This window comes from Natator depressus, chromosome 14 (genome assembly GCF_965152275.1).
Source record: "Natator depressus isolate rNatDep1 chromosome 14, rNatDep2.hap1, whole genome shotgun sequence".
Taxonomy (NCBI): Eukaryota; Metazoa; Chordata; order Testudines; family Cheloniidae; genus Natator; species Natator depressus.
The window spans coordinates 20,596,159-20,609,993 of NC_134247.1; the positions used below are offsets into that span (position 1 = coordinate 20,596,159).

At 46.7% G+C, this 13,835-nt stretch overlaps 1 protein-coding gene across 1 annotated transcript in view; it reads right to left on the bottom strand.

Moving 5' to 3' along the window:
- Positions 1–779: 779 nt before the first annotated feature.
- Positions 780–13,835, bottom strand: part of LOC141998816 (heparan sulfate glucosamine 3-O-sulfotransferase 3A1-like) — an 84,601-nt gene continuing 71,545 nt past the window's right edge. Inside the window, exon 4 of the mRNA XM_074971798.1 lies at positions 780–4,662. Within this exon, the coding sequence (XP_074827899.1) occupies positions 4,044–4,662 (619 nt within the window). The 3' untranslated portion in view covers positions 780–4,043. The remainder of the gene's footprint in view (positions 4,663–13,835) is intronic.

Below are 13,835 nucleotides of genomic sequence, written 5' to 3' on the forward strand. Positions count from 1 at the left end.
AAAAACAAGGGGAATTGTCATCAGACCTCAAGACCGCCTTTTCAAAGTGCTAGGTATGGGGAGTGGGATTTTCAGATGCTTGGTTCTAATTCATGTGAATGGATGTGGTATGGCCAAAACCAAAAAGCCACATCTTGAAAACTTCCACGGATGGTTTGGATGAAACATATTGGGCCTTTTTAGTTTTTTTTCATCTAGGGTTTTGATCTGAGGCCCACTGAAATCAATAGGAGCCTTTCCACTGACTGCAGTGGCTTTTGGATCAGGTTTTAAACACTTGATTGGGGCCAGCTCTTCACCCACAAGCTGAAAGAAGCTCTGGGTAACAGAATCAGGTCACTCAGACAGCTTCAGCCTTTGGTGAACTTCAAAATGCATTGGTCCCTCAACCCTCCAAGGAACCAGCCACTGCCTTGCTGTTAGGCTTAACCACTGTGATACCTAAGGAGGCAATATCATTGCTCAACAACAGCTGAGTTTTGGAACCAGAGGTGTAAAATGGCATGCTCACACGGGAAGCAGAATATATGGAGATTCCTGTTCAAAGAGCAATGCCAGCAGGACAGCTGTAACCACGCCATAGATTCAATTTTCAGGTGAAGCGATGATAGCAAAACAAGTAAAGAAGGGCCAGGTTTGATGGTTCTCCCATCACCCCCACCAGCTGAGCATGATCATCAGAAACTATAGCGCTGGTCAAAGCATTTTACGTTCTGAAATTTCATTGAAATATTCCAGTAAAATGTCAAATTTCAGGGGAAAGGAAACACACTTTGTCATTGATTTTTGCTAAAAACATTTACCAATCTGCTCTGATTTTGGCACTTGGGGCTAGAAAATGGAAGTCCAGAGGAGGTGGATAGGGAAATATAACAAGGGGGAAAAGTTAACAGCTTTACTGCTGCCCCAAAAGAAATCTTCTGGTTTGAGTTTCGGATGAAAGTTGAGGGTGGTGGTGAAAATTCTTGCACTGTCCAGATTCATCTGCAAGTTCTGTTTTACTCAGCTGAGAAAGTCTGACTGTTGCCACAGCCCATTTGGCTGTTGTGACCACAGCTGGCCAGGATCTTAACAACAGGCGAGCACTGTAGCCACCCATGACTCCGCCCTTAGACAGACCTCCGCGAGGATTAAGACACAAAGGGAGGCACTATGTGCTTGAGCGAGTGCTGTGGCTTTGCTTTGTTCTGGGTTGCATTTGGCTGATCTGATCGCTACTTTTTGTTCTTTGTTTGGTTAAGATGATTATAAAATATTTACCCAGATGTTTTGTGCCACGGGATGCTGCCAAAAAAAGGGCTTAAAGCTGGAGCCGGAACATTCTGAATCAAGACCTGAGACAGAGGATGACCATATTGGCTGAAGGTAGTGGGGTTGCTGTGGCCTCTTGTGCTGGGGATGGGAGGGTGTACTGCAGAGAAAATGACTTAACAGTTTTCTAGCTCCCTACTGTTAGCTTGCCAGCCAGCTGTTACTGGACTCTGGGTAAGGAAAACTGAGCTCATATAAGGCTTTATGGGGGCAACAAGTGGAAGAAAGTCTTGGGGCCAAGGCCTTCAGAAAGCCCTGCCAACGTTAACACAAAGTGATTTTAAATAGATCGGGAAGTGGGTCCTGTTTGAGAATCCACCCAGGTTTGGTTCTGCAGCAGTGAGGGGGAAAGTCCTTTCTGAGCCCCTGCAGCCTCAGCAATGTGCAGGATCATATCTTAAGCGGTTAGGAGAAAAGCTGGGAAGTGGATTCAGGAGAGCCAGGAGTGGGTGGAAGGCCCAGCTCTATCCTCTTTCTCTTTACACGAATGTGATATTGGTGGCAGATGGTGCCCTGACAGCCCTGGACCCTGACCTGCTTTCTTTACCTTCGGAACAGGTAGGCAGGAACTGGAGGGACCACCTGCAGAGCTAGAGGGTAATTTCACACACATCATCTTGACCTCTTCGATTATCAACTCATTATCCTCCTGAACTCTCTTCTCTGCTTTGATGCCTAAAAAAAATCTTGACAACGGTTATGCAGCCGGTATGCTGGAACCACTGCTTTTCACGCTGACCAGTACTGTCTCATTGTTACCTAGTGCTCCCTGGGCTGTCTCCATCTTGTCCTAGACCGTAAGCTCCTCATGGCACGGACTGTCTTTTGGTTCTGTTCAATGGAGTCCTGATCCATGAAGTGCCTAAGCACTACTGTAATACACCTAATAAACAGCAATCGTAATGCACAGAACCTAGCACAATGGGGTCCTGGTTCATGACTGGGGCTTCCAGGCGCTAATATAAATAATAATCATCTAATGAGACTATGGACAAAAGGGCCAAATTGTGTGATTTGGGCACCTGCCTAATTAATGGATAGCTACCACCAACTCACTTTATAGAAGCCACAAAACAGCTGTCAAGAATCAGGGCAAAGAATTGAGATCTCCAGGTATCGTAACAGGGAGGATTATTTTAACGAACATATTGAAGAAACCTGACAAACCCAATCTGCTCTTTCCTGTTTTCTCCCCCGTGTTCCGCAGAAGAGTGCTGCCATTTTGTTCTAAGCAGGGCAGCCATTAGGTTCTCACCACACTCTTGTGAACAACTGGCTGGTTTTTTTGGGTTTTTTCAAATGAACCTTTGCTCCAACATTTTCTCTTCTAAGATTTTTCTGAAGCCAAGAGGGCCTTGTCCAACATATTCCTGAACGTGGCTTAGCAGGATACCTCACACGCCACCTTTCCCACAACTCTGGCTCTTACCCTGTTATTCCGTATTCAGGAATATACAGGACATGGAGTCTCCCCACACCTTACAATGACTCCCCTCTTAGTATGAAACCCCATGAGGGCCACACCCTCAAACTCTACGGATGACATCCAATGGGACGCATGTTGGCTTGGTGAAGTTTCTGAATGGGAATCTTGAAAGAGGTGGGTGAGCTCTGAAATAGCGACCCGGAGAGAGTACAAGTGATGGGGGAAGCTGCTTGTGAGCTGGTGGGCTGGAAAACAGCCTTTTGACTACACTGAGATTTTCATGTCAAAAGATCAGTTTTTGTCAAAACCTATTTCCTCCCCTCCCCCGCTTTCTACAACCAAAACCCAAATTATTTCAATTTTATATATAAAAAACCCTCCCGTTTTTCACCAGTTGATGAAAAAAAGCTTGGTTTTTGGTTGCAGAATTTTTTTTCCACTTTTTGGATCAAACCCCCCAAAATTTCAAAGAAAACTTGATAAAAAAAGTGAAAAAAAATTGATAAAAAATTTTCCACAGGAAAAAGAATGTCCTGACCAGCTTTGGGATCTTCAAAAGTGAATTAGGTATTTAGGACCCTAAGTCCTATTTTCAAAAGTGACTAAGGGATACATTTTTAAAGGCATTTGGACACCTCCCATGGGAGTTAGGCACCTAACTAGATTTAAAAATGCAGCCCTTAGTCATCAAGGCCCAGATCTGTAAAGGTATTTAGATGTTGCTGCGCTCACTGTTGCAATACCTAACTGATTTAGGAGCCTAAGTCCCATTTTCAAAAGTGATTTAGGCATTTAGGAGCCTCAATCTTCATGATGAGATTTATGTGCCTAAATCTGTTAGGCATTGCAAGGCTGAGCACAGCAACGCCTAAATACCTTTTAAAATCTGGGCCTTAGAAGCCTAAATCATTGACTTTCAATGACAGTTGGGCTCCTCTAAGTGCCTATGTCGCTTTTGAAAATGGAACTTAGGTAAATTTGAAAATGATGCTCCGAGACTTTTCTATAGACACAGTGTCAAATCCTGAAACCACTGTCATAAATGGCCAGAGCCCTGTTGACTTCAACAGCATCAAGCTTTGGCCCACAGCCACCTTGCCTTATCCATGGAAGGAGACACCAACCCGCTGCTAATAGAAGAAAGAAAACAAACCAAGCAGTGACATTGTGTCAAAAAGAACAAACAGAACAGAGAGTGTTTTCAGCACAACGCTTACATTTTTGTTTTTCCCTCTCTACTGATATGTAAAAAAAATATATATTATATTATATTTTTTCTTTTCTTAAATTATTCTTTTTTTCAGCCTCAGTCCCAGCCGAAGTCGTGCCCAGTCATCTGGTAGAACTTCATGTTGAAAGGCCTGTAGAACTCCCGCAGTCTCTGCACCACCTCTCGGTCTATATTGGGGTGGGTCCTGCCTTTCGTTTTCCCCAGGCAGTGGGGTTTGCTGCTGCCTTCAGCCTTCTTCAGGCAGGGGAAGCCCTTGGTTTTGTTGAAGTAGAAGTGTTTGTCCGTAATGATCCTCTTAAGGCCCAGAAAGTCCTGGACCCTGCCCAGCTCCCCGGCGGGGTCACTGATCAGCCTCTCCCCGCTGACAAAGAGGATCTGCCCAATGGGGAAGTAGAGGAGCCAGTTCTCCAGGTGCTTGGCGTAGATGCCGATCTGGATGGCGCTCCACGAGGTGTCGATCAGGCCTGTAGTCCTGTTTTTGAAGGTCAGGCTCTCAAAGGTGGGGATATCGGGCTTCTTTGAGAGAGTCTGCGTGTAATCGGAGATGGCTCGGGTCACGGGGTCCCGCACCACCACGATGAGCTTGGTGCCCTTCGACATGGCAGAGATTCGAGCAGGTGCTTCCTTGGTGACGAAGTAGCTGGGAGTTTTCTCCATGGTGATCTGCCCATCCAGGGTTCTGGGCATCAGGTCCCTAACCGGAAGAGAGAGAGAAAACACATTAATGCAGAACATCATTAGGACTGGGGCACGCGAGTCCAGGGCACAGCATGGCCCAGACGATGATCACCTGGGAGTGAGCATCAGGGTGCAAGGACACTATCTGTGTCCTGGTGACCAAGGGTTTAACTCCATCTCCTCCTGCACAGGTGGTGAAGGGGAAGAGCTGTGATGCCCTGGTTCAGCAAAGTACTTAAGCACAGGTCAAATTTCAAGCCCATGAGTGGCCCCATTGACTGCACTGGGACTGAACGTTTTTTCAAGTGAGGCACGTCCTGAGAACTTTGCTGAATTGTGGCCTATGGGTGGCTCTTCGGGAAACAGAAGGGAAAGCTGGGCTCCACACCAAGGGTCATGGGATAGGGCTGAAACCCAAGTAAGGGAGTTTCCCATTTCCTTTCTATTGCTTAACTTGATTGGTTGCTGTGACCTTACTGACTGTAGCTGCATTGTTCCACCTGCATGTTCTTCCCTATTCCTTAACTGGATATGTCCGTTAACAAACAGTTCCACCTTCGCATGGTACCTCTGAGTTGTGTCAATAACAGAAATGCGGTGGGCATATGGATTGCCCCTCGCCAGCCAGACACATTTGAGTGTCCCAATGGCTCAGAGAAGGGCAGTACTACAGAAAGCATGATGCTACTCAGGGAGCTAGGACGGAGAGACTGTCAATGTGGAAAAATAACAGACAAGAACGCAATATCATACATATTGAAGTTAATGCAACAGGAAAGGTAACAATACCTGATGATCCATTTCCACTGGAGTCACCAGAAATACCCCCATGGACTGTGGTGGGAGCTGGATCAGGCTCTTGGGGCTTGTCTACATGGGGAAATAGCCTGGAATAGCTATTCCGTACTAGCTCCCCATGTGGACACTTTTAGCTTAATCTGTTTTGGAACTGGATTGAGCTAATCCACCCAAATACGCTCTCAGTGCAGAAAGCAGACTGAAAACTGATCAACAGCACCGACGTGAAGAGTGGGTTAATAAGGATGTCAGTTATGATACTGCCCATTTATGTTCAATGAGACTAAATGCTAAAAAAACAAGGTCCAGGAATTACTGGGGTTCTGGTTTCTGTGAGGACACTATAGTGCCCAAGTGCCTCCAGGATCACTTGCAATAACTTCTTATAATAACATTGTACAAGCAACACGCTTGGTTGATCACAGGATGACTATGAGCTGCCAATGTGATATGGGTGTGAAAAAAGCTAATGCGGTCTTGGGATGCATCAGGAGAGGTATTTCCAGTAGGGATAAGGAGGTTTTAGTACAGTTATACAAGGCACCGGTGAGACCTCACCTGGAATACTGTGTGGAGTTCTGGTCTCCCATGTTTAAGAAGGATGAATTCAAACTGGAACAGGTACAGAGAAGGGCTACTAGGATGATCCGAGGAATGGAAAACTTGTCTTATGAAAGGAGACTCAAGGAGCTTGGCTTGTTTAGCCTAACTAAAAGAAGGTTGAGGGGAGATATGATTGCTCTCTATAAATATATCAGAGGGTTAAATACCAGAGAGGGAGAGGAATTATTTAAGCTCAGTACCAATGTGGACACAAGAACAAATGGATATAAACTGGCCATTCGGAAGTTTAGACTTGAAATTAGACGAAGGTTTCTAACCATCAGAGGAATGAAGTTTTGGAATAGCCTTCCAAGGGAAGCAGTGGGGGCAAAAGATCTATCTGGCTTTAAGATTAAACTCGATAAGTTTATGGAGGAGATGGTATGATGGGATAACATGATTTTGGTAATTAATTGATCTTTAAATATTTATGGTAAATAGGCCTAATGGCCTGTGATGGGACGTTAGATGGGGTGGGATCTGAGTTACCCAGGAAAGAATTTTCTGTAGTATCTGGCTGGTGAATCTTGCCCATATGCTCAGGGTTTAGCTGATCGCCATATTTGGGGTCGGGAAGGAATTTTCCTCCAGGGCAGATTGGAAGAGGCCCTGGAGGTTTTTCGCCTTCCTCTGTAGCATGGGGCACGGGTCACTTGCTGCAGGATTCTCTGCTCCTTGAAGTCTTTAAACCATGATTTGAGGACTTCAATAGCTCAGACATAGGTGAGGTTTTAGGCAGGAGTGGGTGGGTGAGATTCTGTGGCCTGCGTTGTGCAGGAGGTCAGACTAGGTGATCATAATGGTCCCTTCTGACCTTAGTATCTATGAATCTATCAAGGCAATTACTGTACAGAGCAGTTTCATACTCTCTAATTACGTAGAGAGTATGTCTTCACTGCAAAAAAAAAGGTATGTTCTTAACTCGGATTAATAAAGCAGCGTGACAAGGAACTCAGGTTTTAACTCAGCTTAGCAGCTCAAGTTAAATTCTGTAGGGGAGCGTGGGCTGAACTTGAATTGCTAACCTGAGTTAAAAGCTGAGTTGCCTTTTCTTTTAACCTGAGTTAGCTAACCCGAGTGAAGAACACACCCTTCATGTGCAGTGGACACATACCCTTAGGGAGATGTGGCAATGCACTTGATGGGCCTGTCTCACAATAACTGATTTTCACACTGGTATCAGCATGTACAGTGGAGGACGGAGCACGATCTGAGTCAGGAGGAGATGGTATAAAAACATAACAGGGAACTTCCAGAAAAAACTCAAACCATTGCTTGCAACTGCACAGTAAGAACCAATTTAATCTATAAATTATCAGAGTCCTGTCCCTTTAAATTCCTGCTTGCCCACATTGGGATTTCCTGCCTCCTGGCTTGAATTTCGTTCAATAACACTGAGTTCCTGTAAGAAAGACACTCCCTTCCTGTAGGGTATGAGGAATTTTAAAGGGCCAGGACTGTCAGTCACAATCTTTTGGGGTTATCCAGGAGACAGCACAATGGTTTCACCTAAAAATGTGCAGTACTCGCCCCCTGCCCTCAATGCTTTCCTCCTTCCCCTCCGCCCCAAGGAATTCTGCACTCCACATTTCCGTCCTGTCCATTCGTGAAACTCCCATCGTCTTCGGTGTGAAGTGGTGAGGAAAAGCAAAGGCAGCCTTTGCCTCTAAGAATTCAATGCAATGCGCAAAAGGCCTGGGAATTCAGGGTTACGATTACCCACCCTCATAGGTGCAATGCACCTTGCTGGGCCTAAACTCTGTGAGGTCCAAAAACAAATGACATATGCTGGGTTTCTTATGTAGGCCAAGCTTCCACTGATGCTAGTGTGTGTTTTGGCTGAGAAAAGACTGCAGGAGCTGGTCCTACGTTCGCTGCAGTGCTTAGACAAAGAGGAACGAACTCACGGTGCCACCCTGAACTATGAGCTCCTTTGCATGAATCTGGTTAAGACAGACACATACAAGTTGAGGCAGAGCGAGGGTGGGGCTTTGGGGGAAGGGGCGGAGTGGGGGAAGGGGCTTCGGGGCCGAGCTGGGGTGGAGCACCCCCGGGGAAAGCTGAAAGTCAGCGCCTGTGGCATAGGAAGAATAAGTGACCCACCCAGGGTCACACCGAGCATCTGTGGCCTAACAGGGAATTGAATCAAAAGCCTCCTGAGTCCCAGTCTAGTATATTGATCACAAACTCATTCTTCCTGCTGTCACTGAAGTTGAGAGGCCACAGGGCACCATGTTCGATCCCCTTAGGCTCATGCCAGCTTTCCGGACACCTCTGAATGAGCCCAACGGCTGCAAAATGCCAGTCATTCAAATGAACCTGTCCTGGGCGGAGTGAGAAGCCGCCTCAGATCTACTGTTTGTTGATTCTCACTGCAAACAGCTGCTATCTGCTGTAAATGAGCCTGTTCTTCCCAGAGGACACGGAAAATAAGCAGGACGCCAGCTGCTGCACTGGTAGCAGGTTTCCCCTCAGTGCAAAGAAGGGCTCTCCAAGAAACCGCACCCTTTGCCCCTGAAAAACAGGGGCTGGAATCAAATCAGCAACTGACCCCTAGCCTTTGACCTCCCCTTGGCACGACAACCAGAGCGCCAAGATGAACTGCCCCCGGCCCATACTGCAGTTACCGTCTGGCAGTGGCAACATCTGGATTGGAAACCTGTGCAAAACACCAGCAAAATTAAAGCCATCGATCAAAAAGGCCCCAACAAAAACCTAGGCTGAGTTGTTAGGTTACAAATGAGATAGAAACGACTGATTGTTTCTAGAGGAATGCTTTTTATTGCGTGCTATGTGTCACAGATGCTTGTGCAAAGAGCAGGCCCTTGACAAGTCTGAGGATTAGCTGTCGCCGGCCGGACAAGGCAGTTTTTGTGAACAGCTTTCCTCGCACAGCAGCACCAGTTGCAACAATGCCCATTTTGCAGGTACTCTCTTGTCTCCCTCCAGTTTGGAAGCTTTGTACTGTAAGTCGGGAAGCATTCAACTCCTTTAAAGGGAATGAGAGGTGTTAAGGTAGCTGGAGCGCATGCATGCGATCTTGGGAGAGTATGCGTGCTGCCATCCAATGGCACTCTCTCCCTTCTGGGGCTCATGTTGCAGTTAGGGTCTGCAGGTAGAGTTGCTACCTGACCAGGTTTTCCCAGGATCCTCCCTTTTTTGAGGTAACAGTCCTGAGAAACCGGTAAGGACATTCAGTATATGATGCCAGCTGTCCAGTTTTATGGGCTCAGTGTCATCCCGGCTGTTCTGAGTTTTTGTATCTCAGAGGTGGCAACCCTATCTGCAGGTGGGAACCTAAACATACAGTGCAACAGAGAACAATGGGAGCGTGCAATGTAGTGGTTACAACTTATTATTAGCATGTATTATTTGCATTGCCATAACTCCTAGGAGCCCCAGTCGTGGAACAAGACCCTGTTGTGCTGGGCACTGTGCAAACACAAAGCAGAGACAGCCCCTGTCCCAAAGAGCTTAGGACCTAGAACTGTGCTACACGAAAGAAACAGCCCAGTTCACTTTCATACCACAAGCCGTTCATTCCAGCCTCATGATGTACTGTCATTAACACGCGGTAAGAAAGTGTGAGAGTAGGTGCAGACAACTGAAAAAGCAGCATGACTGGCTGCTGCTAGCAAGATCTTGATAATACTTAGCTGCTTGTAGGCAGCAGAGAAGAGAGTGGAGTTTTGAGAATCATTTCGATGGAGACATGAAATCAGTGAGACAGAGTGAGTTCCACCATTCTTCCAAGGTCCTTATACTATTACAAGGACTTACATGGTAACATTACCAGAGTATCTGATACTGTAAGGCAGAGAAGTACTGTTATCCCCTTTGTATAGATGGGGACCTGGAGCCCAGAGAGACTAAGGGTAACATTTTCAAATTCACCTGAATTAGGAGCCTTAATCCCATTTTCAAAAGTGACTCGGGCACTTAGAGACAGATTGACAAAAGTATTTAGGCACCTAACAATGCAGATAGGTGGTTGGTGGGATGTGCAAAAGCACTTAAGCAGGCTATGCAACTAACTCCCATTGATTTCAAGTGCCTAGAGTCCAAGGATTATGTGAGGATCTCAGCTTGCTTTCTTCTTTTGATTAAGATAGAGGGTGTTTCTAGCCCCCCACTATTATAGAGAGAAGCCTGAAGACTTCACCTGGCTGCTACCTGAATGGGTAAAAAAACAGAAGGAAAAAAAAATCTGACATTTATCACTTTTACAAAAAAAATCTCATAATTTTCTGGGGCCTGGTTCATGATTTTTGAGCACTGGGGTTGGCAATACCGCAAGCTGCCTGTCTCCTGCTACCCAAAAAGGAACAAGACTGACTGACAGGTTACACACTCTTTGGCATTTCTAGGACTTTGTCTTGAATACACTACAACACAGGAATTGCCAGAGGGGCTCAAAGCAGTCGTCCACCCAGTCCAGTACCTTGCCTCTGACAGTGGCCTGTTTGACGCATTTCAGAGGAAAGTGCAATAAACCCTACAGTAGGGGGTTATAACCAAGCCCACGGGGGAAGCTCCTTCCTGACCCTCATCAACTGGATGCGACTTGATGCCCTGAAGCATGGAGGTTTGTTCTGAGGCAGGGGGAGCCGAGTTACATGGGTTTGTCACCCACTCCATACCACAAAACTGATTTAAATGAGATTCCCAACTGAATGCTGCAGAGGGTGCTGAGACTTTGTGGCAAAGGCTTTCAGCCTGAAACACAAGTTTTATGACCAAAGCAAACTATAAACTTCTAGAGGGTGTGAGTGGGATGGAGGAGATGGGGGTTGATAATGGAAATGCTGATTCACCCCGAGCTGTGAAGATGCAGAGGGCCCAGATCTAACAAAGTAAAGTGAGAGTTCCCACCAAAGCAGCTGTGATAATTACCAGCATTTGCTAATACTTTAATTAGCCTGATAGTTACAGTGTTCCCAGGGGATTCTAGGGGAGCACACATTTACGCCTACGTTCATAAGCTTCACATAAGTCTGGATAACGAATATATCCATAGGTTTCAGAGTAGCAGCCATGTTACTCTGTATCCGCAAAAAGAAAAGGAGGACTTGTGGCACCTTAGAGACTAACAAATTTAGCTCACGAAAGCTTATGCTCAAATAAATTTGTTAGTCTCTAAGGTGCCACAAGTCCTCCTTTTCTTTTTGCGAATATATCCATGTGCATACGCATGACAAAACACCACTGAGTGCTGTTCACAGTGCAGGGGTGGGAGGTAGCCCCCACACACAGCTCCAGTACCCCATGCTAATGCAAACCCTTTGTCACATCCTTAGAGGGAGAGAGAACTTCTGAAGGCAGCTTAGCTCCCTGTCACAACAGCCTGACCTGCCTCTCGCTACCAGCTAGGCCCAGCCCTTCAGGGTCGCCCAGCTCCACGGTGAGGCGGACAGCCCCTCGCAGGGCCAGGGGGAGAGAGCAGGAGGCACAGAACATTTTAAACCCCGAATGTAACCCCACTAAAGTCAATAGCTTCACTCAGGCCAGTTGATTCCACTGGGACAGGACATAGAGCCGGTCAGTAAATCAACAGGACTATCTGTGATCAGCAAAGGAAGGGGCTCTGGAAATGGCGGCCCAGCCAGGCAAATTAAAAGCTTTGCTTACTTCTGTTTGTGTTTTGATAACTCCTGCAATCCCAGCTGCCTCTTCCCAGTTAGGAGCTTAACCCTTTTGGTGAGCTCCTTCCAGCACAAAGGCTTTCTTCAGCGCTCAGAAATGAATACGTTCCTTTTCTGCTGGGGTCGGCAAAAAGAAACGAGCTGGGAACCACTGGGAATACACCACCACAGCATTGGGGAGATTAATTAATTACAAAGGGCATCTTTCATGGACATCACCAGTTGCCTGGAGGGCTCTGCGGACGGATGGCATCTGGATTTTATTGCAAAGGAGCCACTTGAAAAGACCAGCACCACAAAAATGTTTTGGCAAAGGTGCTCACAAATGGTCTCTGCCAGAATAAATGGATTTTGTTATTTTAATTTTAGTGGGGCTCTGGGTCCTATTTAATTGCTTAAGAGAAGAGGAAGATTTCCCTGAAAGGGAGCCTTTGGGATGTTTGTACTTATTCAGCCTTTTGCAGTTCACCAGCTCCTTCCGCCCATCTCTGCCTGCCGGGTCCTGTTCCAAGCTTGAGCCTAGGAACTCTTCAGGAATGCACTGGCTGAAGGAATCCCTCTGTTGTGCTTACACTACTGAGGCCAGGAGAGTGCCCCAAGCCCAAGGCTGAGCCTGCTGCTTATAGACAAGGAAGGTCTCCATTTGGGTAATCGAAGGGGGACACAGCCACTGTGGTAAATCAATCCCTGCTGCAACTCCATGGACTTTGACAGACTTACCCCAAAGATGAATTTGGCTCAGGCAGGGCATGGGTTCTCAACCTGGAGATTGCAGCCTAGCAGGGCCAGGTGGAGGAGGTGTGTCACAACACTCTCCCAAACCTTTTCCTGCTGCACCAGGGAGGTCACAGCATGGAAAAGGCAAGAACCACGGGCTTAGAGAGTCCAGCTATCAGACTGGGGACTTCTAACCGGCTACGCCTGTTATAGTGTCCAGTCAATACAGAGCTAGCAGTCATTATATGCCCTAATGTTGTGGAAATGAGATGCAGCAAAGACATCAGAGCAGAGGTAGAGTTCTTGTCTCCCAGATGCATGGCATGAACATATGAAGACAGGCCTCCTTTGCCTGGCAGACAGTAGGTGATCAATAATGCCAAGCAGCGCCCTTTTCCCATCCCAACACAATCTGAAGGGGTGTCAGTCACCCAAAGAGACAGAAGAGGTTTCAGTGCAGCTGTTGACCAATAGAACCAAAGCCTTTGTTTGACTGCATCTCTCCTCCCCAGCCCAGAGTCGCAAAGTGAAGGCATTTATTCGTTCCGCTGGTGAGCCAGACCAACTACACAGCCAGGCACTTGATGACATAATGCACACCTGGAATGAGCACAGTTCAGAGGAGCAAGAGAAGAGAAAGCCTGGGGTACAGCAAAACTTAAAGAAGTGTAACATCCTCTCTCATACTAACACAGGCTGCCCTTGTCCTACATGCATCACTGAAGCGTCTGTAGGCTTGCAGCACAGAATCCACTCATTCTTCTTCCAAAACTCACCGGCTACATTGCAAGGCTTCTGAAGGGCGCAGAGCTCCCCCACGGTGAAGCGCCAGGCTCAGCTATTACAAAGACAGACTCCTTAGGGAACTCAGGAGTTAATAGCCAGGGATGTGGTGAGCTCAGAGACTGGAGCTGTTAGGATAGGTACAGCATGTGCATTTTTGTATTCCAATGCTTTGTATTTCTTCAGCTGCTTGTCTCTGAGCATCTCAAAGCAATTTACAAACATGCACTTTCAAGCCCCTTGGGCAAGTGGACAAAGAGAGGTTAAAGCCCAAAAGTGTTCCACTGATTCTGAGTGTCCAACTTGAGACGAGGGCCTGATTTTCATAAGGACTAAGGGCCACATTTTTAAAGGCTCTGAGGCCCCTAAAGATGTAGACAGGCACCTAGTGAGAATTTTCAGAAGTGCCTAGATGCTTGACTCCCACTGAGTCCAATAAGAGTGAGGTGCCTAGATGCTTTTGATAATCTCACTAGGTGCCTCCCTACATCTTTAGATGCCTTTAAAAATTTGTCCCTAAAACCTTCTAGGTCTTCCCAGCCAAGCTGTAAGTGGGCTCAACCCCCACTCGATCTGATGAGACCACAGTCTGAGATGGCACAGCTCCTCCTTTCTATCATTATTATTTGTCGAAGTCTCATGTGAG